Source organism: Gouania willdenowi, chromosome 17 (genome assembly GCF_900634775.1).
Source record: "Gouania willdenowi chromosome 17, fGouWil2.1, whole genome shotgun sequence".
Taxonomy (NCBI): domain Eukaryota; kingdom Metazoa; phylum Chordata; class Actinopteri; order Blenniiformes; family Gobiesocidae; genus Gouania; species Gouania willdenowi.
In genome coordinates this window covers 29,610,840-29,638,108 of record NC_041060.1, presented here as the reverse complement: position 1 = coordinate 29,638,108, position 27,269 = coordinate 29,610,840, and the positions used below count along the sequence as shown (strand labels likewise).

At 40.1% G+C, this 27,269-nt stretch overlaps 1 protein-coding gene across 1 annotated transcript in view; it reads right to left on the bottom strand.

Moving 5' to 3' along the window:
- LOC114478811 (laminin subunit alpha-3-like) overlaps positions 1-26,708 on the bottom strand; it is a 93,317-nt gene extending 66,609 nt beyond the window's left edge. The window contains exons 1-3 of the mRNA XM_028472093.1: positions 26,224-26,708; positions 17,381-17,533; positions 1-118 (exon numbers count right to left, since the gene is read on the bottom strand). Coding sequence (XP_028327894.1) covers positions 1-118; positions 17,381-17,533; positions 26,224-26,484 — 532 coding nt within the window. The 5' untranslated portion in view covers positions 26,485-26,708. The remainder of the gene's footprint in view (positions 119-17,380; positions 17,534-26,223) is intronic.
- Positions 26,709-27,269: the final 561 nt, after the last annotated feature.

Sequence of the window (27,269 nt, the reverse complement as noted above, 5' to 3'; positions counted from 1 at the left end):
GTGCAAAGTACTGCCATGGAGAAAAGGTCCTGCCATTGTCCACAGATCGTTCCAACACCCACAAATCAGGACGAGGGGAATTAGCAAACTTGATGAGGATATATGCCACATGGAAGAGCTAAAAGAAAGAACACAGGAAGCCAAATATACATTTATTAAGGTGCAGATTACAAGTGCAAAGCCCTTATGACGGCACTTGACACAAAACCGGCTTAAAGGACCACAAACACTAGGGCCACTTTAACCTGCTGTTTGTTAGCCTGCAGGACCACACCCCTCTCTCACATACATTCAGTATTAAAACATTCGTGACAGATCTGGGATTGTGTCTCCGTGCCGAACTGCAATGTTCTTTCAAGGTACACAGTAGAACTTTTTTCCACTCTCAGTCAGAAAACAACAACATGCTGTATTTGCTCAGCCCTTAATATTCTGTAAAAACAAGCTGTTAATCAAGTATCTTAATAGCAGTGCCCTGATAAAAGGGATAGTAATCATCTGTAAGATAAATAAACAATAAACACAAATAACTATACTGTATGTTTAAAAACAAAACAGTTTTAAGATTCAATACAATCTTTTACAAGCAGATTTGGCATGTTTTCCAATGTTTTGTAAAATGAGTGTGGATGGATCACCTAATTTAACTAAAATGGCATATTATTAACAGTAATTTGCAATAAGGAATTGCCTGTAATCCGGAAGTCAGATATGAGCAATAACAATCCCTACAAACATTAAGTGGCGGATTTACTCAGATCTAAAATAAAGTGTAGTAAACCAGGTGCGTCCCTAAATACTTTGGTGGCGCTATTTCTTCACCAGCAGTGGGGAATTCTCTATTATTGCAGCACTATTAGCTGCACGTATAGACGTGGTTGAGACCGCCCTATTTAAATGAACGTTTTGCTCGTTTAATGTGGAGAGGCGAGTGCACAGAAGCACAAAATTACATTTGAAGAAGTTCAATTGGAGGCAGATGGACTTCTCTGTCTGCTGCACAAACATTCAATAATGTAGAAAACTAAATAAACTAGTTTACCCTACTGATGATGTGTTGTTGCAATAAAGTTTGTCAAATTTAATGTTTGATAAACTTAAAAGCCTAATGCTATTTTTCTCCCCTAATTTAATTTGTCCACTCCGTCAGTTCCTGTAACTTTGCTTTAATCAGTCTATGGAAAACATCATCCAACAGGTCTGAACTCCTGAGCAGCGCTGTGTCACGCATACTCAGATGTGAACATTGTGCCATCGCTGCATAAATTACGCATCTGATCAGCTGATTCTGGCCTGATGCTCCTTCGCATCAACGCTCAAAACATGTAGAGGACCACAGAAGCTCACTGGAGGGGTGCGCCCGGAGCGACATCCATGAAGCTCTGCGCAAAGCATCCTCTGCACCACAGCGGACATACACGTACCAGACTCCACACGGACTGATTGAGGCATCCAGCTGTTTCTCTCCCACACACACACTTTACTCTGCATTTTCTCTTCGGTGGCTGTTAATATTGCCTGTTTTATTTAAATAATTTTCTTATACTAGAAAGGTTAACTGGAACGTTTCTTTTCATCCTCGCTGTGAATTGTGTCAATATTTACTGCAGCAATGATCACTGTGTGTGAGTTTGCACCTGAATGTGGGTTGTACTATTTTTGGTGCAGAAAACAGTCACCGCAAACAGTTCCGGATTTGATGAATTGCATTGCATCTGTGAGGATCTGGGGCAGGGCTGCAGCAAGGAGTCATCAGGAGGTCTGCACACCTGCCCCTGATGAGCACTGAGGAGCTGCTGGAGCTCTGCATCAGCGCCAGTTCATTCATCTACCTGACTGGTATTTCCTGCTGTTTCTCACAAAGTCTCGAGCATATTTTTTGCAACCAGTGTCTGCGCTTAACCCACACTCATTGGAATCTGTTTTTCTTTTGCTCCAGTGTTCTCCGTGCTACTTCTGCGCCTCCAGGCTGCCTCTGCTCTTCCACTCCCGGCTTCTCTGAAACTCTCCACCACCACAGCTACCAGGATCAATTTCACTTTGCACATTCAATTCTCCGTCCTCCGTCGGTGTCTCACTCTTGGATCCAACCCCGTGTTTACAATTTGTGACAGCGCCCACTGCATTAATTTGTTTGCATTTCCTCCTCCCATTTTTTTTTGTGTCCCTCGTGCGATCTGCCTACGTAACATATTCATCAGAGGGAAACATGCTAAATAGATTGTGGGCACATTGTGACACACCAAACACACGCACTTCTGATTCCCCGGCGTTTGTACCCCTTATTAGCGCGTGGAGTGAGTCGTTTGTATGGTATTAATACCCCTAAACCTTATTGAATCCGCCCCTAAATGTGATCCCTGGGAAATCGAGCCTCATTTGCTGCATGAAGTCATGTAAAAGTGACGCAGATGAAGCCCAGATAGTGTAACAACCTCAGCTCAGCACTCAAAATCCCTGTTATTTCCCTGCAGTTGCAAACTGGGATTTTCATCAGTCTGCAGTTCATGCAAGGACAGAGTAAAGCCACTGATTGTTAGTATTGTTTGCATTATTATCACATGGCTTTAGCTTGATTTGACATTGGGCAACACATGGGTAAGTCAAAGCTCCCTTTGTCAAGATCTGGCACAAGTTTGACTTGGCTTGGATTTTGGACTCTGAGCTGCATTAGACTGCTGTCGTCAAATGAGCTCACTCATGCACGTCATCCACACACACCTTGTGTTTAGTCAGAACTACGATTAAGGTAGAAGGAATGATAGCTCAGTGGGTTAAAATGTAAAATTACTTTTGAAGCCAATGAATTGGAGGTGAAAAGGTACACTTTCCTCTCTACTATAAGCATATTTGCAGTGTGATCACTAAAGTGTACATTGTGTGTGAGGTATATAGAACCACTTCTATCTTTTAGTCACACTAGGGACCAAAGTTTTCCTTTCTCTCTGGCTGCGCTTTGTGCACCTGCAGCTCTGCTCTTCCATGTACTACACAGATGACATTCTGGGGTTTAGACCAGCGGCACAAAAAAACGCAACCTTATCAATGATGTTCCCACCTGCTGGAAGTCCAGCTATGATATGCTGGAGAAGTACCTTGAACAGCAAGCACCATACTCAGCTCTCACTGAAAAAGCCATCAAGAAAAGTAACACAGCTGCACTGTCTGATCAAAATGTGAAACTGACGGGAGATAACAAGCCATTTAAAAGTGCAACAACAATGATGAGCACAGCAAAGTCACAAACGGCCTCAATGATCCTGCCCACCAAAACCACTATGTAATGGAGACAGTCCAACTGTGAAGGACATCAAGGCGGCTATAAGGTAGAACCTGGAGGGCAGATACACAGACAGGGACACTCAAGACTTCCTCAGCAAATGTTCAACTCTTGACCTGACATTCAAGTTCCTTTCCCATGCAAACAATGCCTTCAGGATGTATGAAAATCTCATCACAGAGATTATTATGGATTAGCAAGTATTGTGCATAAATATCTTCATTGTTTACTTTGAAACATTTTGCTGTTGCATTGTCATTGCCATTATTTTTTTTCATTGTTATTTTATCAGTAGTGGGGTATTACTTTTATGTTTTATTCTTTGCAGAGAAAGGAGAACAGCGAGGTTGCTGCAGAGAGTCCCTCCACAAGGAGTGCAGTCTCATTCCTTCCCAGGGAAAGATCAGCCGCAGGTATTGTATTTTAATTTCATTGATCATAATTTGAAACCTCTCTAGTTTCATGGCTATTGCTTGTTGTATTAATTAAATTTTTACTCTGTAAGTAATTTTTTGTGACAGTCTTAACATGTTATATTCTGATATTTTATTGAATATTTTTGGCTTGTTAAAATACTTGGACTTTTCTCCTCCTGCCAAGAAGTCTGTAGTGGTTGAGCTAATGGCCCTCTTCAAGAGTCAAGTGGGACAAACACTTTTCAGCTGGTGACACAAAATGTTACCTTATATAGGGCAGCAGGCAACTGGAGTGTAACCCACTAGAATGGTGGAGAATCTATGAAATTACATAATAGCTGTTTGTGCCCCTTGTGAAAGAGAAGAAGGTTAAATATTGAGCATTGTGGGATCCCCAAGAATGCAAAGCCGACTACAGAAGGGGATGTCAAAACCAACAACCTTCTCCTGGCATTTCCAGCAAGCCGTGATTATGTGCCAGACCCGCTTTATGTAACCTATAAGGTGTCCAATATGGTAAAACTTTAAACTGCACTAAACATGTTCGTAGCATCCTTGACATTTTCCTTATGTTCTTGACTATCCCATTCAACTCGTCTACTGTAATGGTAATATCTAAATCTGTCTCCCATGATGACTTAAGGGACCTTGAGTGTGGATCAGATGATATTAGTAACATTTTGTAGAAAGTTGAAACTTCATGACGCCACCCAAAGGCCTTTTTAATGTCTACCAAGGTGTTACAATTAGGTAGAAGGAACTGTAGTAGCTGAGCACAAAGTATTCACTAATAAGTGACGCATCTGAATGTATCTTTATAAATCATATCGAGGCAGCGAAAACTCCTTAACTAATGTGTTGAACGGTTTTATTCATTGTCAATGAATCTTTTAACACCAGTATGCCCTTTAGGAACCACTATTTCCAAAACAAAAAGGTGATTTATTTAAATTTTATACCAGATGACTGATTGAGATGATCGTTACATTTAAAGATTTGAGATATTTTTTTCCACACCTTCTGGAGCAGGTGCGACCTGTTTTAAAGAGTAAGATTAGTCGATAAACAATTAAGTGGTGTAAATGGAGAGCAAACCATATTTTTAAGAAGAAACCGTGCTCTCTCTGGGGCAAGAACCAATGTGCCAGATGTCTGATAGAGAAGGCATAATGATATTACTGCAAGGTAGGCATTCCGAGTCCCCCATTGTCCACTGATTCTTCTGCAACTTTTTGGTTTTTTATTTGTTCCAGATAAATATTTTGCAGATCTGGTCGAATTTTTTAATAATTTGGGTGAATATGTACAGGTAAAGCCTGCAACAGAGAGTATTGTGGATTGGACACAAACAAAACAATGTTTTCTGCGTAAAATATTAATGTATGGCAGCTATGCCCTCTTGAAATACCAGGGAATTTAATTTCTTTTCGAATGGCAATTGCCAATGTTTCAAAAGCAAGGGCGAACAGAAGAGGAGACAATGATTTTCCCTATCTGCTGCCTCTCCCCAATTCAAAAGGTGGGTCAATCATACCATTTGTTAGAACAGAAGCTTTTGGGTGTGTATATAAAAGCTGGGGGAGCACAACCAGAAACAAACTTTTATTAGCTGATTTAAAACATTCATTTACTTTTTTGTTTTCTTAAGATTTTTGACCCATATTGCAAACAAAGTGTTGTTGTTCCTTGAATATTTGGACTGCTGTACTTTTAAATTTTTTTATGCAGGTAAATAATTTAATTTAGTTTTTCAGTTTTGATTTATTTATAAAATATACTTGATGATATTTGTTCCCTGTTAGTTCATTTCATACTTGTGCTGAATTTCTTTCTCTTTTTTTTTGGTTTTCTACTGCACTTTTTACATTTGTTTTTTTTTTTTTTTTTTTTAATTCAGATTATGAGTTTCATTTAGTTTTTGATTCATTATGAAATATTATATTAATTCAACACATTTTAACATGTGTTATTTGTCAGGATTATTTGGGGGCAATGGGAACATGTGGGACTCGAAAGTTCACACACACACACACTATATATATATATATATATATATATATATATATATATATATATATATATATATATATATATAAATATGAAAGAGAGGAAACAGTGATCGTCTAGTTCTTTTAGGTGTAAGACAGCAATCTGAATGGGGTGCTGATCAGGGCACAGGAATGAAGAGATGAGACATCCTTTCTCTTTAACTGGAGTGTGTTCCAGCTGTATTTTATTCCAATTAACAGCAGATTAGATGCTAGTTGTTTTAGTAGTTCTAATATTGTATAGTCTGTAACAAACATGAGAAAAATAAACAATTATATGTAAAGCAAATACAAAGCTGTGAACAGCTGATATAAGTAACATTCTGTTACATCAACATCAAAAAGGTTCAATTACTCCAAATTATCTCTAATTTACAACCAAAGGGAAAAAGAAATGACCCACATTCACTCTTCTGTATAAATGAAGCTCCACATTTAAACTGAATCAATGTGCAAGGTAATAGCACCCTCTCCTGGCCGAAAATATTATTGAATAGATTTTCCCCTAGCAGTTATAACAGCAACGTGAACTCCGACACAGTAAACGGTGTTACATAAGTGGGTTAGACATGACATCATCATAGCTGTTAGCAGGAACAGGAGTAGGAACTGCACACAACTCAGAAGAACGTTTTAAAGGACAGGAACTAGCTAAACATCCGAATAAGGCTCTTACTTGGACAACTGCCAAAACTAAACTACCGGTCACGTGCACACTGCTCACTGAAACCGAGTGCCTCTTAAAGAGGCAGGCACATAAATCAGAGCCTTTTAAACAGCCGCCCCCAAAAGTGCATTGAACTTTTGTTTGAAATAAAGGCTCTTCAACTAATGATAGAGAAGGACTGAGAGGGATCTTCCTCACTTGATGAAAGAGCTGGAGACACCACCAACCGAGCCACCGGCCGGGTGTAGACGTGTCCTTTAACATCCACTTCAGCAGACCTAATGAACCCATCATCACTGCGGTGAATCTTCACATGTCCGATGGGCCATAGGGCCCGAGGCAGTTGTGGGTCAACCATCATGACAACTGCCATTTCCAGGATTTCGGGAGGAGAGGAATGCCATTTCTGCCTAGTCTGTAGGCTAGGAAGGTAATCTCTGATGAACCTACACCAGAACTGATCAGCAAGAATCTGTGAATGCCTCCAGCGTCTACAGGTCAAGATGTCAGTCCCTGGGTAGACCACTTGCGGAAGAGATCCATCTGGCCGCCCCATCAGCAGACTGTTGGGTGTTACAAGTTCGATATCTGCAACGTCAGCAGATATGTAGCCTAGGGGCTTCGAGTTCAGGACAGCCTCCACTTCTAGGAGTACCGTTTGGAAGACGTCTTCAGGTAGAGGTTGTGATCCCACGCTAGTGTTGAGTGCGGACTTGACTGAGCAAACCTCTCTTTCCCACACTTCACCAAAGTGTGGGGCTGCTGCAGGGTTGAACCTGAACTGGATCCTTTGACGAGCGAGTTGATCCTGCAGGGTTTATGCCATGCTTTCATAGGCTTCTCTGAGCTCCCGTTCGCCTCCCCTAAAGTTTGTTCCATTGTCCGACCATATTTCTGCAGGGGTTCCTCTTCTAGCAATAAAGCGCCTCAGAGCCATCAGGTAGGCGTCTGCATTCATCATCTTGAGTAGATCCAAATGTAAAACCCTTGAATATAATCAATCAATCAATCAATCAATCTTTATTTGTATAGCGCCAAATCATAACCAATGGTATCTCAAGGCACTTTACAGTAGAGCAGTCTTAAGGACGGACTCTTCATTTTATGGATACACACATATGCATATATACGTATATACACATACATATGTATCCCACACCCAACATGAATTCATCATGGCGGCAAGGAAAACCTTCTGTTAAGCAGCAGGAACCTTGTGTGGATCCCATTCCTATGATGAACAGCCATCCACGTTATGCTGTGTTGGGTGTGTGCAGAGAAAAGGGTGGAGACAGAGCCGCTGAGTCTCTGTAACTCCACACTGAGGATCCCACGGACCTGCAAGACAAAAGCCAGAAGGAGTACAGGAGCAAACACACAAGGGAGTAAGCAGACATAGAGGGAGTGTTTGAAAGAGGAATGGGACCCTCTCCGGTCCCTCTCTAACCTAAATGACCTCTCTCTTAACGCCCTCTCCAACCTCTCTCCAACCGAGCATGCCAGACCCCCCCCCCCGGCAGTCTATGCCTATTGCATCTTAATTATGAGCTATGAGCTGGTTCCTAACTAAAAGCTTTATCAAAGAGGAATGTTTTGAGCCTAACCTTAAAGGTAGAGAGGGTGTCTGCCCCCCGAACCGTGGTTGGTAGATGGTTCCAGAGAAGTGGGGCCTGATAACTGAAAGCTCTTCCTCCTATACTACTTTTAGAGATGAATGGAACAACGAGTAGTCCAGCATTTTGAGAGCGTAGTGTTCTGGGGGGATTGTATGGCACTACAAGCTCCTTGAGATAGACTGGTGCCTGTCCATTTAGGGCTTTATAAGTGAGAAGAAGAATCTTGAATTCTATTCTATATTTTATGGGAAGCCAATGCAGAGAGGCTAATACAGGAGTAATGTGATCTCTTCTCCTAGTTTTAGTCAGTACACGTGCTGCAGCATTTTGAACCAGCTGAAGTGTCTTAAGCGACTTGCTCGGGCAGCCTGCTAAAAGAGAATTACAATAATCCAGTCTAGAGGTAACAAAAGCATGGACTAGTTTTTCGGCGTCGCCCTGAGACAGGATAGATCTGATTTTAGCAATGTTACGGAGATGAAAGAAGGCAGTTCTTGAAGTTTGTTTTATGTGAGAGTTGAAGGATAAGTCCTGATCAAATAGAACCCCAAGGTTTCTAACAGTTGTGCTTGTGCCAGAGTAATGCCATCTAGGGCAGTTAGGCTAGCATAGGTTTCTCTAAGGTGTCGCGGGCCCAGTACAATGACCTCAGTCTTGTCTGAGTTGAGAAGAAGAAAATTTTGGTCCATCCAGGCCCTAATGTCCTTTAGACAGGCCTCAAGTTTAGATAGCTGATTTGTCTCACCTGACTTCATTGATACATACAGTTGGGTATCATCAGCATAGCAGTGAAAGTTAACAGAGTATTTTCTCATAACATTACCAAGGGGGATCATATAGATACAGAAGAGGATTGGACCTAGCACAGAGCCCTGAGGAACCCCGTAGCTTACTTTAGTGTACACAGAAGACTTATTATTCACGTGTACAAACTGGTACCTATCAGATAGGTAGGACTTAAACCAGTTTAGGGCAGTCCCTGTGATTCCAAGTAATTTCTCTAATCTCTCTAGTAGAATATAGTGATCTATAGTGTCAAAAGCTGCACTAAGATCTAATAAAACCAGCACTGAGAGTCGTCCTTCATCTGAAGCCCAGAGTAGATCATTAGTTACTTTAACTAAAGCAGTCTCTGTGCTGTGTTGAGCTCTAAAGCCTGACTGGAAGTCCTCGAACAGGCTGTTGTTTTGAAGAAATTCACAGAGCTGAGCTGCCACAACTTTCTCAAGAATCTTTGAAATAAAAGGAAGATTAGATATAGGCCTGTAGTTTGCTAAAGTGCTGGAATCAAGAGTAGGTTTTTTGAGAAGGGGTTTGATTACAGCTACTTTAAAGGACTGTGGCACGTAGCCTATTGATAGGGATATATTTATTGTCTCCAACAAAGATGGGCAGACTAGGGGAACAACTTCTTTAAACAGCTTAGTTGGGATCGGATCTGAAAGGCAGGTCGATGGTTTGGAGGATGAAATAATAGAGTTAAGTTCCTGAAGTCCTATATGTGTGAAACAGTTTAGGTTAGGCCTATTTACATTTAATGGTACAGCAGGCCCAGGTGAAGGCAGGGAGTGGCTAATTTTATCTCTAATCTTGTGAATTTTATCGTTAAAAAATGTCATAAAGTCCTCACAGCTGAGGGCTAGAGGAATCATGGGCTCAATAGAGCTCTGACTTTGTGTTAGCCTGGCTACAGTGCTGAAAAGGTACCTCGGATTATTTTTATTTTCTTCAATTAGTGAGGAGTAGTATGTAGATCGACTATGTCGTAAGGCTGTCATGTATTTACTATGGCTTTCTTGCCAAAGTATTCGTGACTCCTCTGTTTTATTGGAGCGCCACATTCTCTCTAATTTACGGGTTGTCTGTTTGAGTGTGTGAGTTTCAGAGCTAAACCACGGAGCTTTCCTCTGACGTTTAATAGTTTTTTCCCTCAATGGGGCAATTGAGTCCAAGGTGGATTTTAGTAGACTAGCAGAGCTATCGACAAGCAGATCTAGTTGAGAGGGGTTATAATTAATATCATAGTTATTTATTGGATGGTGCACTGAGTTTAAGGCAGCAGGAATGGCCTCTTTAAATTTAGCCACAGCACTGTTGGATAGATTTCTACTTGTAACTATTTTATTGCACAGTGCGAGATCCTCTAGGATAATGTTAAAAGATATTAAAAAGTGATCTGATAGCAGAGGATTTTCAGGGTAGACTTTTAGTTCATTAATATCAAGGCCATATGTTAGAACAAGATCAAGAGTATGATTTAAACGATGAGTAGCTTCATTAATAGTTTGAAAAAAGCCAACTGAGTCTATTAGGGACATAAAGGCTGAGCTCAGGCTATCACTATCTTTGTCCACATGGATATTAAAATCTCCTACTATCAGTATTTTATCAGAACTGAGGACTAAGGTTGATATAAACTCAGAGAATTCTGATAGAAATTCAGAATAAGGGCCTGGAGGACGGTAAATTATCGCAAATAAGACTGGCTGGCAGGTTTTTGATTCGGTATGAGATAAATTTAGAACCAGGCTTTCAAAGGAAGTGTAACTGGCCTTTGGTTTAGGATAGATTAGGAGAGAGGAATGATAAATAGCTGCTACACCACCTCCACGGCCTATGTCTCGTGGCATATGAGTATTTAAATGACTGGGAGGAGTGGCTTCATTTAAACTAACATATTCATCTTGATACAGCCATGTTTCAGTTAAACAGAATAAATCAAGGTTATTTTCTGAGATAAGGTCATTTACTAGTAGAGATTTGGATCTCAGTGATCTAATATTTAATAGAGCACATCTAATGGTTTTATGTTTTGGTGTTTCTAGATTTGAGATTTTAATTTTTTTCAGATTTTTATAATTGATAGCTCTTTTATTTGATTTTATGTTAAAATCATTGTGAAATATGGGTCGGGGGACTGACACCGTCTCCATAAAATAATATTCATCACCATCACAACAGTTGTCATGGCGATGAACACAGCTATCCTGATAGCAATGGGAGGGAAACTGTCCTAAGGCAAGCGCAGAGGGGCGTGGAGGACTCCCCCTCTGTAACATGGTCTCATTCATGAGATGTCATAAATGTGCCATGTTTTCTGATAGTAGAGATGCTCCCTCCAAAGTAGGATGGATTCCATCTCTTCCTATCAGGTTCGGTTTTCCCCAGAAGGATCTCCAATTATCAATGAAGCCCACCTCGTTTTCTGGACACCACCTCGATAGCCAGCGGTTAAATGATGACATGCGGCTATACATGTCATCACTGGTCAGATTTGGTAAGGGACCAGAGAAAATTACGGAGTCCGACATTGTTTTAGCATAAGCACAAACTGATTCAATGTTCACTTTGGTTGCTTCCGACTGGCGACGTCGGGAGTCATTAGTGCCGACATGGAGGACTATCCTATCAAACTTACGATTACTCTTTGCCAGCAACTTTAGATTTGATTCTATGTCGCCCGCTCTGGCCCCTGGGATGCACCTCACAATGCCCGCTGACTTCGCTAGCTTCACGTTTCTCACTATGGAGTCGCCAATTATCAGAGTTTGTTCCCCGGTGAGTGTGTTGTCCTCACAGAGGGGGGAGAACCTGTTTGAGACGTGAACATGGTGGTGTCCCGAGCGGCTTTTTGACCTTCGACTATGCTTACCACGGACAGTAACCCACTCATTGCTGGCCGGGGGGGAGGCTAAGCTAGAGCTAGCACGGTCCGCACCGGCTAGGTCCTGCTTGCTAGCTTCGGTTTTGGTATCAGGGGTGCGGAACCGCTTCTCCAGATTGTTGATAATCCCCCAGCACTTTTCCTGGCGTCTGCCCACTTTCACCATCATAGGCCCAAAGCAATCCACACCAGTGGAGTAGAAGGCTGGTTTGTGTAATTGGAGACGAGCAGTGGGTAAGTCAGCCATTCTGGGAATTGAGGGACTAGCTCTCCAGCGCTGACACTCAGGACATGCATGTTGGTATCTTCTGATTGCCTCCCGCCCTCGAAGTACCCAGAATTTCCTACGCTGCTCTGCAAAGACCCGCTCTGGACCAGAGTGATGGAGATCTGCATCATACTTCTGAATGAGCAAGCCTGTAACTCGATGTGAAGGATCGAGGACAACAGGGTGCAGGGTTAAGTCGACTTGACCTTCCAATCGTCGAAGTCTGCCACCCACTCTCATCAGATTGGTGGACACTCCAAGTTGGGCGCTAGGGTGAGCAAACGACTTCCTGATGAGACAGGTTTCCCAGCTCTAGGTGCTTATATTCTTCCGGAAAGGATTGTCGTTGGGCTTGATGGAGAATGAGTACCTCCGCTTGACAATACTCCTCAGCACTTGGTGACGAATTTGAGGTGGAAGACCCCTGAAGGTTTTGAGCTGTAACATCCAGGAGTTCCTGCCAGGTGTTGCACATTTCTTCAGCCAAGAGCAAAGTAGTAGGTGAGGTGGTCGTTAGGCCACAGAAAGCAGCCTTCCGGAACTCAGTCTCATTCTTCATTGGTTCTGTGCAGGGCTTCTCCGGCCAGGTATCGGGGCTCTGAAGGAGAAACGGAGGTCCTTGTGACCATCGGTTTGGTGCTAGGAGGGCCTTTAGGGTCTTCCCTTGAGTCACGCAATCGCCAGGATTGTTTAAAGAGTCTACATAGCGCCATGTGCAGTTCTCTGTCAACTCCTGTATCTCGGCTACTTTGGCCCCAACGAACACCTTAAATTTGCAGGACTGGGAATAGAACCAGGTTAGCACAGTAGTGGAGTCTGACCACAACACGATGCGCTCCATTTTCAGGGTTAGTTCCTTCTTAAGGACTTGTGCCATCTGTGATGCTGCAAGTGCTGCACAGAGCTCCAACCGAGGGATAGAATGCAGACGTTTTGGAGCCACTCTGGAACGAGCAAGAATGAAGGAGAGGTGGATGTGGCCTTTGGCGTACCCTGTTCTCAAGTAGGCTACGGCCCCGTAGGCTTTCTCAGAGGCATCTGCGAAAATGTGCACCTCACGGACAGCATTCTTTAGGTTGGTGTCTGTAGGCACATATGCACGTGGAAAGGTGAGGAGAGGGAGGGACTCAAGCTATTCCTCCCCTTCAGACCAGGCCTGTAGGAGTTCTGATGGCAAGTTGCAGTCATCCCCACTATGCGGTTTGTCCCAAAGCTGACGGACAATAAGCTTTGCTCGGGTGGTGAAGGGTAACAGGCAGCCCAATGGATCATATTGGGAGGCTAGCACTCGATAAATGTTCCTCAGGGTGGGTGCCTCATAGGTTATCGGCCGGTGTTTGTAGCCTAAGAAGTCTTAGAGGCCCAGTGTTGACTCCAGAAGGTTGGACTTATCTCGTGCTAGCCAGAGGTCAAGGCTTTCTGATCTGGACTCTTGAGGCAGGTGGCTCAGAGTAGTGGCTTCGTTGCAGGCCTACTGACGTAACTCAAAGCCTGCAGAGGCCAGAAGGTCTCTGAGCCGGTCAACAAGTATCTTGGCTTTCCTTGGTGTAGGCACACTCTGTAGGCAGTGATCCACGTAGAAGCACTTCTCAACCGAAAATCTCCGGTCATCGAGAGGTTGGGTGTGGTCGAGAACATGGAGCTGTAGGGCATAAGATGCACAGCAGGGGCTGCACGTGGTGCCAAAGGGTAAGACCTGCCCCTCAAATATTTTAGGAGGCTCATTCATTTTCAAGTCACGCCACAGGAACCTTAGCAGGGGGGATCTTCAGCTAAGAGGCGTACTTGGTGAAACATCTCCTTGATGTCTCCACTGACTGCTATCGGATGGTCACGAAACCTCAACAGGACTCCAAGTAGGGAGGCGCCAAGGGTAGGGCCAGGAAGTAGGTACTGGTTCAGGCTCTCTCCAAGGTAGGTGTGAGAGCAGTTGAAAACAAGGCGATTCTTTCCATTATGACTGACAAGATGATGGGGTATGTACCAGACCTCTTTGGGTGGGGAGTCCTCACTGACTTCACGCACCACTCCTGCAGTAATAAGCTTTTGCATTTCCTTCTTGTAGGCTTCTGCTTGTTCGGGGCGCTTCTGGAGTCGCCTTTCGGTACTACGCAGCTGTGGCATGACTGACTCTTTTGGTGCGTGAAGCAGGGGCATGTCTGCGTGACGAACTAGTGGTGTAGCATACCTGAGGACACCATCAATCTCCACCCGAACAGTATTGGCTTTAAGACGTGCGACAGCCTGCTGATCCTGCTTAGACCGCGTAACCTCTTTCTCTGGCCTGTAAGTTACTGTATCTACTTGCCATAGCCTTTCGACGTGCTTGTACAGTTCACCTGGTGGTGGAGTTGTTGAGATGAACAGACACTGCGCAGGGCCAGGGAAACTTAAAACATAAATGGTGACTTACTTTCTGGTCATGGACTATAGACAAACTGGAGCACACAGGAACAGGAGTAGGAACTGCACACAACTCAGAAGAACGTTTTAAAGGACAGGAACTAGTTAAACATCCAAATCAGGCTCTTACTTGGACAACTGCCAAAACTAAACTACCGGTCACGTGCACACTGCTCGAAACCGAGTGCCTCTGAAAGAGGCAGGCACATAAATCAGAGCCTTTTAAACAATATATACATATGTATATATATACATATATATACTGTATATACTGTAAGTAGGTCAGTTAAATAAAAAGTATTTGCATGAAAAAACCCTCCAACGTAATTTGTTAATAAAGTATTTACTTGTCCATTCATTATTAAACACTCAACTTTTCTTTGGGCCACTCATTGTTGTAGATGTGTATCGCAGTGTCAGCGCCACGGTTTTGCACCGTCAACTTCCACCTGGCTCACAAGGCGGCGCACTACGCTGCCTTGCAAGCCAGGTGTATTCACGCGACACCACATGATCCCGCAATAAAACATCAACAAACAGCTTACTTTGATTATCCGACGTGGAAGAACTGTTTGTCTGGCCAGATGTCCAAGTTTCCGCTTCTAACATGAGTAAGTTCTTCAGCCGCTTCTTTTTCTTCTTCTATGTGGGTGTGTTATAGCGGCGACCAATCTAACTCTGCTTTCTTCCTCATCTTACATTTTCTGTCCATACTGATAGGATGCCAGGCATCACAGGACTAAGTCAAAGCAATTCAGTCATAATTATGATTTTGTAACGGACTGAGTCTCAATGTAGTTTATTCAACGAGTGTTGTGGTTTCCCATAGCCGTGAAGGCATCATTGTTACGTGCAGCTTTCTCTGCCAATGTTCGTTTTTGTTTCCATGTGCTCTGCGTTTTGAGCTAAATGACGGAGTAAGACGGTTCATTTTGTGTTTTAATTGTTTATTTTGGCTTCAGCGGGCCAGATTAAAAAGATCAACGGGCCGGATGTGGCCCGCGGGCCGTAGTTTGCCCACCTATGCTTTAGGGTGATTTACTAAAGATTTCCAGCTGACGTCAATACATGCGCTGATAAATAGTGCAAAGCCCACGCCATCAGGATTGAAACTGTCAAGCATGCAACATAGTGTGCACAATGCATATAGTGCATTTATCTCTGAATATGTAATGTAACCATTTCAGCAGTGCAACATATTTGAAGGAGGAATGCATACACATTAATGCAGTACAGGCAGTCACATTTAGCAAACCTGGAACTGTTTGTGGTGCCTATTTTTGGGTATACATTTAGTACCTCCCAAAGGCAGGTGGGAGCTCACAGCTTTACACCGAATCTGCTGAGTAAAGCCGATTAGCTCACCTTCAAGTGCTGCAGACTGCTTTCTTTGTTTCTGCAGTAACTGAGATCAATAGTGTGGTTTCTAACTTTGCAGAGGCACCTGTTTTCCATGGCCAGATATGAGCAATGCAACGGGACTGACAGTGTGGCCAAATAAAAGAGGACAAAAAAAAAAACTACGTTTTTAAGAATGGTTTATGCAGCAGACAGAAGTCGACCTGTTGCTCTGTTGCTATCACCTCCAATTCTACTTCTTCAAATGTAATTTTGCGCTTTCCTTCACACAACTCCCCTGCATTCTCTATCTTGAACGTGCAAAATCCACAAATCAGACACTACTAATGACCAGTGCCTTTATTATTTATCATATGTTCCTCCAAGTTATTATTAATTTAACTTATTATTGATGTTATCAAAATCTTTATTATGTTACAAATCCATTTAAATCATATTGTGTTTAATTATTTTTCAACACCATGGTTATTACACAATAATTACTATACTGTCTTCATTATATAATTTATACCCATATTATCATTGTCATGTCTTGTATGTAATATATATAATGGTTTTTTTTTAACATCTTTCAGACCACTTCCCATATCTTGTATAAAACATTTATATAACATGTTTGTATTATATTGATCATTATTATAACACGTCATATTTACATCAGCATGAGCATGCTCATCGGTCAGAATCATTTTATATTCACCCATGCACCATCTTCCTTGTCCATGGTAAAGACGAAGCAAGAGTAATTTAGAATTTTGATTACACCAATAAAGATAAAATACCTGACAGAAGAAATGCAATAATCTAAACATGTGTCTAAGAAAGTACATTAATGTTGTATACCAAATGTCTTATCTGTTTAAAAACATTAGTGAGAAAAATAAACTTTGTAGATACAATACAAGGGGTATAATCTGACCATGGCTTTATTACACCCCAGGTATAATCTGGGTAGGGGTTCATTTTGCCTGCTACACCGGTATGTATGCCTGTCATTCCTGGTTTGGAGAGAGTCGCCTCTCCATGGATATTCCCCATGGCAGTGGCTTCTTCTGTCACTTATTGACAATGTTGTTACCTTTTAGCGAAGTTATGTATGTGAGTGTCCTTTGTTTCACCATCCCTGATTCCCCTCACCTCAGGCACACGGACATTGACACGAACAGCGACTCATTGACTTCAGTAAGGTGTACCAATTGAAGTAGCAGTTCTCACAGTTCCATCTTAAATTGTTCTCCATAAACTGTTTAAATAATACTCATCGGTATTCGACTGTACTGAATGTGTTACATTGTGCTCAATGTGTTGCTGTTACTGGAATCAGGAATCAGGACAGACAATAAAGTCTATCTGTTCTATTCTAAACCTTTCTCATTAAATAAAGCTGAACTGAAGACCCAATTGAGTGTTAGATTAGGGGATCTAACAAGCCGCAGCATATTATTCGCATGATTGCTGCAAGCTGAAGTGATTAAGTCAGAGCAAACACCTAACCACGTACAGTAACATCTCTGGATGAAAAGGCGCAGGTTGCACAGGAGTGTAGTGGAAAACATACTCCAGCAAAACAAATCTTTCTACCTGTTACTGTCACATCACCACCTAAATACTTCAATGCATAGACACATCACTCAGCATAAAGTGTGATGATAATCTCACCTGTCCCAGGTCCAAGGTGACATTCACCTGGTTATAGCCTGTTCCTCTGGACAGAGGAGGACTCTGCCACCACTTCTCTGTTCCATCAATGGCGTTTGTCACTGGGTGAGATTTGGTTGGGTCAGCAGTGGTGCAGTAGTCACAAAACTGACCCTAAAAGGGGTCAAACAAATGTTTTCAGAATCATCAAGCAAGAGCAGATTGGAAACTGAGAGCACAAAATGTGAAGACGGGGACAAGAATAACACCAGGCTAATCAGGTTCTGTATGTTTCTTTTCAATCTTAATATTATGAACGGACTAAATCAAAAGGACAACAATACAAACAGCGAACATTACTGCCAGTCATTTATTACTGTCCATCTTCCCTGCATCTCCTCATGTCCAACGTTATTTGTTTCGTGTTTGCTTTCTTCTTTTTTCACACGTGCGCACACACACACACACACACAAACACACACACGCACAGGCATCTCAAATGTCAAACATGTCAGCTCTAAACATTTTAACATGGAACATTCAAATAATTGGCAATGAGGTGGGTGATGTTCTGAACAGAGGGAAGAAGAGATTTATGTCAGGTGATGAGGAGTTCAGTTTTATTGCCTTTGAGATGGAGGAAGTTATTGTCCATCCAGGTTTTGATATCAGAAATGTAGTTGTTGATGGTAGAGAATATAACGGGGTGAGGGATTTGTTGGAGATGTAAAGTAACAATTAGAGATGCTAGAATCACCAATCACATACAAAGAACTTGACACTGCACTTAAACTCATACTAAACAAAAAAAGCACCTGGACCAGATTGGTTCCCTTTCAGGTTCTATAAACATTTTTGGACCATCCTCACTCCCTTATTTTAAAGAGTCATAGTTGAAGTAAAACAAAAAGCAAGACTACCAGTAAGGCTGAACGATTAACCTTAATCCCATCGATATTACGGTTTTCACTACTGCAATAACTTAACCTCAGATGCTAGAGATTTTTTCTTTCGTCTTCATCATTTGAGTGATATATATGTTCACCAATCAGAATTGCAGAGAACCGCCTTCCCAGGCTGCTGGCCAATCAGAGATGGTTACAGGACACACGCTTGTGAAAAAACACTTCTTACACGTGATGTGTCTTGCACATTTATTTTTGTGTAATCGTTACATTCTGGAATGATGTCATCAGGATCATTTAAATTAGGTTAATTTAAATTAAGTTGATCAAAACTTAATCAATAAACCTGATCAGATTCAGTAAACCATTGATCCCTGAGGTTAAATTGAGTAACAATGCTGCTCTCTTACATCTTTATGACATGAATAATTAAAAAGGAGTAGAAAAATCAATGTCAGTACAACTTATACATACCTTTTAATTGTATCTTACTCATTTTAAATTACATTTTTATTTTTGACATACATTTTTGTTTAAGTGTAGTTTTCTTTTTTATTAGTATTTATTTTTGTTTCCTCACAGTACAACTTATATCTACCTTTAAATTGTACCTTGCTTTCTTTTTGACGTACATTTTTGTTTAATTATGGGTTTTTTTTATTTATTAGTATTTTGTTTCCTCACAGGAGTTAAAAACTAATATTTTCAGAAACAAATTATTAATATTTCTAAAAAACTGATTTTTTAAAAATTTATGTGGAAGACAGAATTTGGAAAGAAAAAAACTACGAGTACCCATGAACACTGCCATAATCTCACTCCTCCATAAACCTAACAAAGATCCAACCCTGCCAACCAGCATATCTCTGATTAATGTTAATCTCAAAATGTTCACCAAAACACTATCTCAACACATAGAAAAAGTAATTCTATCTATATAACATCCTGATCAAACCGGATTTATCAAATAATACACATAGGGGCGGATTCACTAAGATCTGAAATAAAGGGTAGTAAACCAGGTCCCTAAATCTTTTGGTGGCGCTGTTTCCTCACCTGCTGTGGGGAATTCACTAAGATTGTGGCGCAAATAGGTGGGCGTATAGACGTGGTTGAGACCGCCCTATTTAAATGAACATTTTGCTGATTCAACGTGGAGAGGTGAGAGCATAGAAACACAAAATGACATTTGAAGAAGTTAAATTGGAGGCAAGTGGACTTCTTTGTGTGCTGCACAAACATTTAATAATGTAGAAAACCAAATAAACAAAAAAATGTGTTTAATACATTTTAAAACCCAATCTTCTTTTTCCCCCTAATTTAATGTGGCTGCTCCTGTCAGTGTCTGTAACTTCGCTCTTATTAGTCCATGGAAAACATCATGCAGTAGGTCTGAGCTCTTGAGTAGTGCTGTGTCAAACTCAAATGTATGTCTCAGATGTGAAGCTTGTTCCATCGCTGCGTAAATTACGCAGCTGGTCAGTTGATTCTGGCCTGACGCTCCTTGCCATCAACCCGACATGACAGTTTGACGGTCAAAACATGGAGAGGAACATAAACACAGCTCGACATCCATGGATCTTTGTGCACACAGCATCCTCTCTGCGGTGGAGGATGCTGTGCACGGAGCCACACCGGACTCCAGCTGTTTCTCTCCCTCACACACACACACACACACACACACACAAAACACACATTACTCTGCATTTTCTTTCAGTGGCTGTTAATAATGACTATTATTTTATTTAAATTATTTTCTTATACTACAAAGATTAACTGGATCCTTTTTTTAATCTCTGTTGTGTTTTGTGTTAACACTCACTGCAGAGCTGTGTGAGTTTGCACCTGCCTGTGAGTTGTACTATTTTTGTTGCAGAAACACCGCAAACAGTTACAGATTTGATTAATTGCATTGCATCCACGGCATTCATTTATTTGCATTTCCCCCTCTATTTTTTACGCCCCTTATTACATCTGCCTACATTAGAGAGAAATGCGCTAACTGAATTGTGGGTGCATTGTGACACACTGAACACGCACAGTCCAGATTCCCTGGGGTTTGTACCCCTTATTAATGCATGTAGTGACATTTGCACATGTTTTAATACCCCTTTAGTGAATCTGCCACATAGACTGTTTAATTTAATAGAACTTGCAATAACATACCAACAACCAACAATTATTGTAGTATCATTAGACACTGAAATGGCATTTTAATAAATTTAACTGGTCCTTTTTAACACCCACACTTTAAATATTTGGCATTGGGGAATCATTTATTAATTGGGTTCACATTTTGCGCATCTCAGTCACCGCCACAGTACTAACAAATGGTCTCATCTCACAATCATTTTCACTACGCAGGGGGACAAGGCAAGGATGGCCACTCTCTCCATCTCTTTTGACTCTATACGTTGAACCATTTTCTGCTGCAATCCGTCAAAACCCACAAATTACAGAAATACGGACACCTACTGCTCATCATAAAATCAGTTTTTATGCAGATGACATATTATTGTATTTACAACAACCATACATATCCCTAACAGAAACTTTAGCACTCAATAGGAATGTAACGATTCACTCAACTCCCGATACCATTCGATTCACGATACTGGGTTCACGATACGATTCTCTCACGATTTATTTTACAAAATGGGACTGTAGACAAATGATGACTGAAAAATATTCCTTTCATTTTTTTGGGTTCAAAACTATAAAAAAAAAACTGTACTGTTTTCCTTTTAGTTTTCATTGTCAAAATAATCCCTTGATAAACTATTCAAAACAATGCAATTTAACTAAAAATAAATCTTGAATGAAATAAATAAAGGAATAATACAAATGAAGAAGAAGCCTATTCATTTAAATTTTGGTTCTATAATAAACAACGCAAAATTGCATAATAGTTATTTTTCTTTTTAAAAGTGCAACTGAAAATGTATTTTAACAACCTTAACAATTGGACTTAAAAAAAAAAAATGCACTGTATTTAGGTCAGATATTTGTTTGGACCAGCAGAGGGGACTGGAAACCCAGTGGCCGGTTGGCATGCAGATATTATTGTAGTGAAGAAGAGATGCTATGCTAGCAGACAGAGGTAATAGAAAAACGTGACTTTTACAGATACTCACGTAATATTACAGATATTCTTTTGGTGGTAAAGGGGTAAGGAATCATTTATGAATATGCTTAAGAGTAGAAGGCGGCCAGAAAGAAAGTAGTAGCAGATTCCGCCCGCCGCCAACACTTCTGGATAGCGCCCTCTGCTGTTTAAAAAAAGTACTGCGATTCAATTTTCACAGTATCGATGTGAGCAGTGATACCTATGAATTGATTTTTAACTGCCTTACGATTAATCATTACATCCCGAGCACTCATAGATACATATTCTAATATTTACAACTACTCCGTTAACCTATAGGGCCCTATAAAATCGGTTTTATGTTTTTCCAAATTCCTTTTTATTTTTTCCCAAATTCCGTTTTTTCCACTTTAATTTTTTAGATTCCATTTTTTTCAGAAACATTTATAATTTTTTAAAGAAAGGATTAGTTTTTAACTCCTGTGAGGAAACAATATAAATACTAATAAATAGTGATGTAACGATTAATCGTAAGGCAGTTAAAAATCGATTCATAGGTATCACGATTGACATCGATACTTTGAAAATTGAATCGCAGTACTTTTTTTAAACAGCAGAGGGCGCTATATATATTCATCCCTTCTCTTGTCCAGCAGTGTACCGGCGGGCCGAATCTGCTACTACTTTCTTTCTGGCCGCCTTCTACTCTTACATGTTAATGTTACATGTTAATAAATGATTCCTTGCCCCTTTAGCACCGAATGAATATCTGTAATATTACGTGAATATCTGTAAAAGTCACGTTTTTCTATTAGCTCTGTCTGCTAGCATAGCATCTCTTCTTCACTGCTAGATTAGCTGCATGCCAACCGCCCTCTGCTGGTCCAAACAAATATCTGACGTAAAATTAGTGCAATGACGTTTTTTTTTTTTTTTTTTAAAGTCCAATTGTTAAGGCACAAAATACATTTTCAGTTGCACTTTTAAAAAGAAAAAGAACTATTATGCAGTTTTGTATTGTTTACTATAGAACCAGAATTTAAATTAATAAGCTTCTTCTTGTATTATTCCTTTATTTATTTCAAGATTTATTTTTAGTTAAATTGCATTGTTTTGAATAGTTTATCAAGGGATTCTTTTGACAATAAAAAATAAAAAGAAAATAGTACAGTATTTTTCCAAAAAAAATAAAGGAATATTTTTCAGTCATCATTTGACTACAGTCCCATTTTGTAAAATAAATTGTGAGAGAATCATATTGTGAACCCAGTATCGTGAATCAAATCGTATCGGGAGTTGAGTGAATCGTTACATCCCTACTAATAAATTTTTAAAAAACTGAATAAAAAATAATGTAAGGTACAATTAAAAGGTAGATAAAAGTTGTAGTGACATGGATTATTCTGACCGCCCGTTTTTAATTATTCATATGTCATATAAAGATGTATGAGAACTGCAATGATGTCACCCAATTTTCGATTTGCCAAAGTACGTGACCCGGAAGTGAAGCGTTACACATTTCGCAATATCTTCAGCTCTGGAACACTTAAGAGTCTTTAAATCCTCCGAAACGTCCGTGAGGAGGTTCTGTACTCAACACCAGCTAAAGCAGTGATCTTGTCATGCCGAACTGCCGTTAGCATAGCCATTAGCGTCGGATGAGAGTGCACTTCCGGATCACGTACTTTGGCCAATCGATAATGGAGAAAATGAATAAAGGTGTCGTCTTCCGTTTTTCTTTTTCCGTACCGAAGCAAAAGAGCTTGAATTTTCCGTTTTTCATCTTTTTGTTACATAATGAAAAACGAATGAACGAATGACACACAAATTGAAGATGATTAAGGCTGATCATGTTCTCACGGAGCACCGCTGTGCTACACGAAAAACGGAGGCACAGCAAAGTTAAACGGGCACTGGAGGCTCTGTAGTTAGGAGTTCGTGAATATTTGCATTGCATTTGAGAGGGTGTTCGTGGTGGTTTAAGATGAGTTTACTGCAGCCAGGACAAGAGGAGGGAGGGCGGTGCACTTAATAAGCGGTCCCCATAAAAAAACGTTCTTTGCCCCACGGTGATGGCGTTTCATGCTAATTTTGTCAATTTCCGCAGTCACGGTCTGAGTTCACATCGTGCTGAGTTCCTCTTAAAATCTCAGTACGTGACTGCTACATACTGAGATGTACCCGTAATGGGTTATACTGATTTTAAAAAACACTGTAAATACATTCATTATTCATAATTCATAATTTAAGCTGTATTCATACTTGCATGTTTGGTGGAAGTGTCTCTGTGCATGCGCTTATTTTATCTATTGTCCTGGCATGTATACTTTTTTATATTTCCTGCAGTCTCATGTAATCAGAGATCATTATGAAAATGTTGCTGTGTGAATGCAGAGTTTTTTGGAAACAGAAGCAAAACGCTGTTATGTAAACAGGGCCTAAATATGAGGAAGACAGTAATAAATTTCGAAGATTTCCACTCTCATTTTGGTATCCATCACGTTTCCAATCTGGTTACAGCAAATATATGAATATAACTGCAGCATTATAATACACTGAGCACCAAAAATGTTTTTCTTGTTTAAGCGCAACATACTACATTTAGAAATTGTGTAATGTAATTTGAGTACAATTTGAACAACTTCTTCATGATAAAAGGCTTACATTTTTTTCCAGAGAATTTGAGGGACTTTGGATTTTTGATTTAGGTAAAATAACATTAACCTTGTTACTTTTGCAAAATATGACCTAACATTTTGACAAATACAACCGTATTCAGAATAAATAATTGCGTGTTTTTTTTTAATTTCACACAAACACGTACTTACACACAGGAATATATTGGGAAATATAATGACAGATCTACTGGTAGTTGTGGGAACGTCTGGAAACATTCATAAATATATTAAGTCCTTTTATGAATAAGGAACACATTAACAATCATAGATTTTCAAACTTTCCACAATTCTGTTTGCGTCTCATTTCCGTTTTGTTTCCGTCTTATCGACTTTCCCTGTCTACATTTTTTTTACTGGCTGATAAACATCCAAACATGCTTAGTCGGGTTAATAGAATCAATGTAATGTGTTGACTTGTATATGAACTGTAAGTATATTGAACAAACAAACATGCTTCATATACACACATTTATGTTTTAATTTAGGCTGCATTATAATGTAGGAATTAGGGCTGGGCGATATATCACGATTTAAGATATATCTAGTTTTCTATTTTGGTGATTGGTGAGCTTATTTTGTATCAAAATAATCATTTTAGGAGTCGCTGATTTTACTTGTCAGAACAGCATGTAAAGCTCAGTTAAATAGATTAATGAGTGCGTCCTAACCCAGACCTTCCCCTAAATCAGCCACACTACAGAACTCACTCACACATAGGGTTGCCACCCGTCCCTTAAAATACGGAATCGTTCCTTATTTGGCCTTTAAATGGTGCGTCCCGTACTGAGCCAAAACGAAACACTGTTTGTTCTGTATTTGCATAAATGACCAGAACACTAGACATGTCCGTCAGATCATCATACACGAAGTAAAACTTAGGAAATGCCAAGGCCAGCAACATTGTCGTGGTGGGATCTAGATAGGACCCCCGCTCTCTGTGATGGGTCAGTAAGACACATCATGGTTGGACTGATTTAATAGAATACTGGAATTTGATTTCATGTTTAGGATGTGGAGGTTTTAAAGTTATATGAAAGATAATTTATCTATTATTACAGTCGCATTAGGGAATATAAATAGGCATATTATGTATGGCCTTTTAACAAAAATCATAATGATTAACAATAAATAAATAAATACATATATATTTTATATTATATGTATTCCCCAGGTTAAAAATGTTTGTAGAGATTTCTGTATATTCTAGTGGTTGAGACCAAATACAATGATGATATAATAATATGTCAACCTAATAAATGACATTGTGCAATAACTCTCATCAACCATAAACGTTCCTTGCACCTGTGGTTCGCCTTACGTTTTAAATCTCTGGTAAGATAACGAAACCCAAAAAAAAAAGACTATTCTGGAAAAAAAATAGAGATTTTATTTGTGTGGGGAAATATACTTAATACTTTTTTTTTTTTTCATCCATCAATCATAATTTGTGGCACAACTCTTTAAAATGCACCAAAAGGCGAATGAGCAAAACATCAGAAATATAGAAACAAAAAGGCTTAAATTTAAGGCTATTGTTGGACGAGACACGGAAAGAGTTTATACAAGAATCCAGACACTAATAAATAATGTAGAACATGAGCTAAGGGGTACATGGGGCAATAACATTTGGGAAACACTGTTCTATGTCCAAATGTTTCTAATTTTGAGGATTTTGTTCACGATCCCGTGAGTGTCCCTTATTTTCTTTTATGAAAGGTGGTAATCTTACTCACACATGCTGTCTCTTACAGATGAAAAAGCCAAAAGTGGCACATATTGTGCAGCTGTTTGTTATTAAATGAGCCTGTGTGGCATTTTGCATCAGTAAATTTAACTAAGTACTGTCTTTCTGGCCAGACTTCATTTGAAATAATATTATCAAGATTCATCACATGTATCGCCATTTTGAATAAAAAAAATATTGAGAGATGAGTTTTGGTCCATATCACCCAGCCCTAATAAGAACGTTCACACATTTTAATGTCAACAAAGGTTGGCCTACCATATTGTAATCGCCTAATTGTATTTATAAAGTGGTTGACAAGTGGCTATTTTAGATTATTTTTTTGTACACCTGTATAAATATAAGGGATATTGGAGCTTTGGGTGGTGGGACGGCGCGTAGCAGGCGCCACAACATTTCATATATTTTCAAATCCAAAAGTTGACAGGTGTGACACAGGGTAATCTCCTTACCTTTATGTTCTGAATGGAAAGTCCAGCAGTGGGTCCTCCGACCAGTTTACAGTATAAATCCGATCTGGATGACCCGTATTGGTCCTCTCCACAGGTCGCAGAGGCAGAGATCCGTGAGCCCGCAGCCAGGTTAAAGTACGGAGGGTTCAAACTCAAACCTGTCATCTCATTAAAACCTTGTTGTCCGGTTGCGTCCTGGAGAAACGTCAACAAAGTACAGCAAGCTGTAAGGAGCTGATCGACACTCATTCCCGCAGCCATCGTCCACCTGAGGAGCGTCAAGGTGCAGAGAGCTCATCTGAACCCAACTTCACTTAAGTAAAGTTAGAAAGAGATCCACAGATTCGGCTTTCCCTGACCAATAACTCATCAGCGGAACATTGCTTTTACAGAATCACAGCACGGTGGACTGCAAGCTACAACCAGATTTTCCTCAAAACGAGCCGTCCTCCGCGCTCGGGAACTGGTAGTGGCCTCTACACGGAGCCGACTGTGTCTGGAAGGCGCAGGGACCGTCTGCAAATTGAAACACCAGAAAAAGATACAAAAATAAAAAGGAAATAACTTCACACAGGATAGTGGTAGTCATCAAACTCACAGCACATATAGATGAACTCCTCTTAATTATACTACAACACTTAGTTTCAATAAATGTGTTTTCATGTAATTTTGGTGTTTTTTTATTTCTAAATTAAGTACTAAAATAAGCAATAACTGTACTAAAACATGTTGTAGTGTCATCAAACTCACAGCACAAATAGATGAACTCCAGCAAAGACATTCTGAAAAAAGCACTTTGGTGAATTTAAATTATATTTCATATATTCATTTTTCATCAATTTTGTAATATGTCTTTCAATAGCTCCAAACAACACAGGAGAAACCTGAAAACCACAGATAATCTTCATTGGGAGGTCTTGTATATACTACAGCAAAGACATTTTGAAAAAACCCTTTGGTGAATACAAATTATTTTTTATGAGTCGAGTTTCATCAATTTTGCTATATTTCTTTTAATAGCTTGTACAAAAAACTCAGGAGAAACC